Consider the following 5,495-nt stretch of genomic DNA (forward strand, 5'->3'; position numbering starts at 1 on the left):
GCCAAAATCATTTTTGTAGCAGGTTCTTTTTAAATGCTGCAAAGTTGGGCATTTCAATATATCAATCTTTAAGGGCCGACTTGGTTTCGGAGCCAGCCTGAAGTGGCCATTAGAATAACTGCAGTTTTTTGGGGCACTTCACATAGGCTTAATTTTTCCCCATGTCAACTATAGCCAGAAACATCTTGCCATTGAGAGCATATTTTACAATAAGCAGCAGAATTATCCTGATGAGAGAGTGTATTGTTTTACTTAGAACCTTTGGGTATTATACAGAACAGTTTCTCTTTTGTAATCTACAGCCAGTGCCACTGTAGATCCAGTCTGTCAGCTATTGTCTGATGACTTAACGTCCGGAAGCAAAGACCGATATTTTTGTGCTTTCAGTGAAGCCAGAAGAGATAAGATTTCCTGTTCTGTCATCTACTCGTTGTTTAGGAATGTAGATGTATTAAAAAGTTAAGTGGCTGTAAGGCAATAGTTGTTACAGTTAGTACACTTTGTTCTTCAAAAGAAATATCTACCTGCATGCAACCAGAGCCTGCTAAAGTGTAAAGGGTTACTTGAGCTAAACAATGAACACCAAACCACTTCCAGTGGTGAAGTTGGTGTTTGTCAGTTGCAGATTGATTATACATATTCATATGCTGATATCTGTTTATAGATATTACCATGTGTTTTAAATGTAACTACAGTGTTGTCTTTCAGTGTCTTAGTTTCCAGTGACATACCCTAACTTTAGTTTATTTGCTTTAATGTCTTTACATTCAAATCTCCTCCAGAATTACTTTGACCAGTGATGGCGGCCCTAAGGAGATAAAGAAGAGTTCCTTACATTTAGGATACAGTGGATACAGCGAATTGTCCTTAAAATAAACCAGTTGTAATTGCTTGAGTTTGTTCTTTTTGCCCTTTCTTCTTCTTCCCTGTCAGACATGTGCAATCGCATGTGAGCCAATAAGGCAAAATTCATTTTCTATTAAAACAGAAATGAAGTCATTGTAAAACGTAAAAGAAAGAAAGACAGTGGGAGAAACATATGGAGAAAGACAGAGACAGAGAGCAAGTTATTTGAAGGGGAAGATGCAGAGCGACAGAGAAAGGGTGAGAGACAATAAAAGAGAGAGAGAGAGAGAGTACTTTTAAGTTCTTTTGCAAGAGCAGCAAGAGCAAACCAGTCCTGCCCCCTAGAGGTATACGCAAAGTGTGTGTGTGTGTGTGTGTGTGTGTATGCATGCGTGCACGCGTGTGTTACTGTGTGTGTTTAGCTGAGGAAGAGAGGGATGTCCTGTGACAGTGACTCAAAGTTTCCTCCCCCAATACATGCACACACACGCATGCACACACTCTCACGCACACATATGTTGTTGTTGTTTACTCCTTAAATGCTTTGAATGGACACACTCACAGAGAAAGACACTCCTAAACACAAAAAAACACACTTATATTCACACATAATCATAATCACTGCAAAAAACAAAACAGGCAGGGGGACAAAAGGCTGTGTTTTCAGTGTTGTGTGTATGTCGGCGTCTCTGTGTGTGTATAGCTTATGGCCTCAGGTGAAAGCACATGCTGCTTCCTTCCAAAGAAAAGTTGGTGTGTGTGTTAGGAAGGAGAGAATGAGGGGGGTGGAGCCAAGAGGAGGAGCTATAGACTTTGTCTCGCACATACACTCACTTCAGAGTACACACACTCGCATTAGTGTGGATATCAGCACCCGGAGCTGGAAGGACAGAAGGAGCGGAGAAGTACTGCACCTGTCCCACACACACACGCTATCTTCACAGACATACAGGGAGAAAGGATCTGACCGGACGTCCCTATGTGTGGATGGGACCAGAGTTATACAGTAAGTGTGGAGCATTCGTTTGTATGCTCAATATTTTTTTTTACATTTTTACTAAAAGATACAGAAGAACAAAGATTGATTTTTTGCTTTTGTATTTTTTGCTTTTTTTTTCTTCTTTTAGTTTTAGAGAAACTAAATAAAAATTTCAGAATTTAGAGTAGAAATAAAACTTTAAGAGTTTTTTATGTGTGTGCTTTTTAATCCAGTTTAATATACTTTTAAGCTTATTTTAATCTCATTTTCAGCCTTGTTTTCTGAACATTAGGACAATTTTTAATTAGAAATTTGAGGTTGCAACCAACGTGACTTCATTTTTCTAATAAGATTTTTCTTAAAATGGTTAGCTGCTGCTGCAGATGCTTTTACTAGTTTGAAAAACTGAGGTATTACAATGTTTGTTTAGCAGCTCAGTTATTTTCACATATTTGACATATTTTCTACATATTTTTACAAATCAATCGTTGTTTATTCATAGAAACATGTGATTTTTGTTATAACAGTAGTGTTTTTTTCCCCCACATGAATTTCAGAAAAAAACAGTCTTGGCATGATTCCTCATGTCTGTTTTTTCAAGTTTTTAGAATTTAATGTTGTTATTTAATGTCATTTTAATGTGAAATCTGGCTGCCTGTATGCAGATTCGCCTTTTACATATTTTTCAGTTGCTCTACATGTGCAAACAGTGAATTGTTTCTTGGTTCTTGGTTTCACTATTAGTTTTCAATGTTGCAGCTGTTATGCAAAGTAAATTCAAGAGAGATCAAATATTGTATTTTCATAACTGATCACTTTCAAGTGATCTTCATTTTAATAACAAATTGGGCAGAACCTGTTGTTTGCTTGGCGTATCCTTTGTAGTAAAAAAAAAATAAAATAAATCTAGCCGCTGATTGGGAAAAATCTTTCTCACTGGAGTTTTTATTGTTTTGCTAGTCAAAAATTAGATTTTGTGGTTTTAAGATACTTAAATGTATTTTGGGTGATTTGCTTTGTTACAGCCTGGCAAGACAGACTGTTACAGTCAACATACTTTAAGATTCTGGGTTTAGAAACTACTTTTTGATTGCAATTCTGGAACAGGAAAGTCAGTTGCATTGGTTGCAAGTGCTCAAAAGTGTTGTCTTCTATAAAAGTGTTAAAATTTGAAAATATAAGTCTACATTTTCAGTAACTAAGGGTGTTTATAGAGTTTATTTTCATGTGTCACTTTAGTATCTGTGTGCTAACTGTTTAAGCACAAAGTTGTTGAATGTGAGGGAAATATTCTTTTTTGTGGCTTCAGAAGCATTTGCAGACCTGAGTGTGCTCACTGAAGATCTGCTGCTTTCTGCTGCTCTGCGTGGGACAAGCAGCATGTTTGTCCCTTTGTGGATATCTGCCTGTCCCTGTATGTGTGTGTGGGATTGTCTTGGGTGGGATCACGTTTGAAGTTTTGTTTGCGCTGCTGTGGCCCCCCAAATGGAAAAGTTTTGACGCTCCCTTCCTCATCACTCCCCCGTCCATTACTAACATACATACACACACACAAGCTGGGAGTCGGGATGATTTGCCGGTTCCGCTGCAGTGCCACTCTGCTTCCAATTTTAGCTTCATTCAGACACAGACAGCATTTCCTTCCTCTGTCTTCAACCCCAGGGAGAGACACGGAGGAGGGGGAATTAAGAGGGAGGAAATACGGAAGATGTTAGCGTCACATAATCTGAGTAGATTCATCACATTATCCAGCAAAGTCCAAATTTCTTACATGTGTAAGCTAGTTAAGCTCCAAGTTGCAGTGTCGTTGTCTTTCTGAGTAAAAGCATGGGAGAAAACGACCACAAACAAAACAGGAAAACTTTCTTTGCTTCAGGAAAAGAAAGAAAGTTAGAGACAAAGAGGTCACTTGGAAAGTTTGCTCAGACCGTTAATAACTTTTTGTTATATTGTTCTTTTAAAAAACGGGTCGATTTTTTGAGGCTCAAGCATACAACTTCGTTTACGCTTGATCTTTTGTAAAGGGGAAAATCTCATCGACAGCGCAGCTTGTAAAAACTACACACAGTTCTTCATATGGTTTGGGATTTTCATAATCATATTTCGTCACTATGTGTGAGAACACAAGCTCAGTTCCTCATCAGTTGCTTTTCGTTACCGCGCTTGATCATTGTCTCCTGAGGTATCCTACGCTCCTATATCAGCCTGAGTCATTTTCAGTTTCACCTTGAAGACATCACTCAATTCTGATAACAAAAAAGCTTTGTAATACAAACACCAGTAAGACCAGAAGGGCCATTTCAGGTGATTAAAATGATTGGGACTGTAGTCAAAGGAATGAATTATTACAATGCTGGATTAGGAGTTTTATTTGGAAAATGGTATGCATTTAGATTATTAGATCATTATTATTATTAAAATTAGCTGGTCTTTACTAGAGTCATGACAAAATGAAGACTGGAATTTTGTCATTTCTTTCCCCTAATTGTTTCCCAAATTAGTTTACATTTAGTCTAAATAGTTGACAAGACAAGCAGCTTCCTGTCTTTCCCTTAGTGTGCACGTTCATTTACGCGTGTGTGTAAGTGTGTCTATATGTGCGTATGTCTGTGTGTGACTGTAGCATTAGTCAGACCCCCTCCTTTCTCACTGAATCACCACACATAATAATCACATCTCTTCCTCTCCTCTTTGTCTTTCCTGATCTCTTCTTTAGGAGTTTATCTTACATCATTCCAATCCTTTTCTTTCTTTCCTCTTATCATTTCCTCCCATATCTCCTTCTCTTGTGGTAGTTTTTCCCACCACTCCCAGTTTCTACTTTCTCTTTTTTTCTCTTCTTTAACTTTTTCTTTTTCTTATTTGCCTCTTGCTGTCCCTTCTTCCTTTCTGTTGCTTTTTTACTGTCTGTCTCGATTGATCTAGTTTCCTTTTCCTTTCTTCCATCTACTCGACTTTCTTTCTCTTACTTCTTTCTTTTTTTTGTTCTATTTTTGCAATGTCTTTCTTAATTTCAACTATTTTTCACTTGCTGAGCTTTCATTAGTGGAAATATTTAGATCAAAGTGATCAGAAATAACCTTTTTCGCTCCTGCCTTTCCTGTCCAGGCGACCTCTCATAGCTCGGCCATGTTGACCAGTGAGGGGGCGCACACCATGGAGCAGGACGACGCACGCCACGGAGCCAAGATGGCTTCCTCTGCCACCAGCACAGGCTCAGGTGGAGCGGGCACGATGACAGATAACGACGTCGACATGGAGGAAGCAGACATGACACAGTGGACAGAGGCAGAGTTTGAAGAGAAGTGCACGTATATTGTCAAAGACACGGCATGTGAGGCGGGCCCAGACGGTGATGCCATGATGATGTCGACGACCAGAGCCGAGGCTTCGCTGCCCCGTAACTTGGCCTTCAAACACCTGGCTGGCAGCAAGGAGGTCAGACTCTCTCTCACACTCACAAACGCACACACACGGGCACATGCTGGCAGACAGACAAACTTTCTCTCCAGCCAGAATATTTCATACACATTGAGGCAGAGAAAGGCATCTGTACATACACACAACTGTGAGTCAGACATGGGTCATGTAATAAAAAAGGGGTCAGGTCTCGTAAAACTTCACACACACACACACACACACACACACACACACACACACACACACACAC

The 5,495-nt window shown here is 39.4% G+C and overlaps 1 protein-coding gene across 1 annotated transcript in view; it reads left to right on the top strand.

The window, feature by feature from the left end:
* The first annotated feature begins 1,677 nt into the window (after positions 1-1,677).
* prdm1a (PR domain containing 1a, with ZNF domain) overlaps positions 1,678-5,495 on the top strand; it is a 14,664-nt gene continuing 10,846 nt past the window's right edge. The window contains exons 1-2 of the mRNA XM_005929490.3: positions 1,678-1,852; positions 4,934-5,263. Coding sequence (XP_005929552.1) covers positions 1,826-1,852; positions 4,934-5,263 — 357 coding nt within the window. The 5' untranslated portion in view covers positions 1,678-1,825. The remainder of the gene's footprint in view (positions 1,853-4,933; positions 5,264-5,495) is intronic.

Source organism: Haplochromis burtoni, unplaced genomic scaffold (assembly GCF_018398535.1).
Source record: "Haplochromis burtoni strain Fernald_Lab_line unplaced genomic scaffold, NCSU_Asbu1 Contig_124, whole genome shotgun sequence".
NCBI lineage: Eukaryota > Metazoa > Chordata > Actinopteri > Cichliformes > Cichlidae > Haplochromis > Haplochromis burtoni.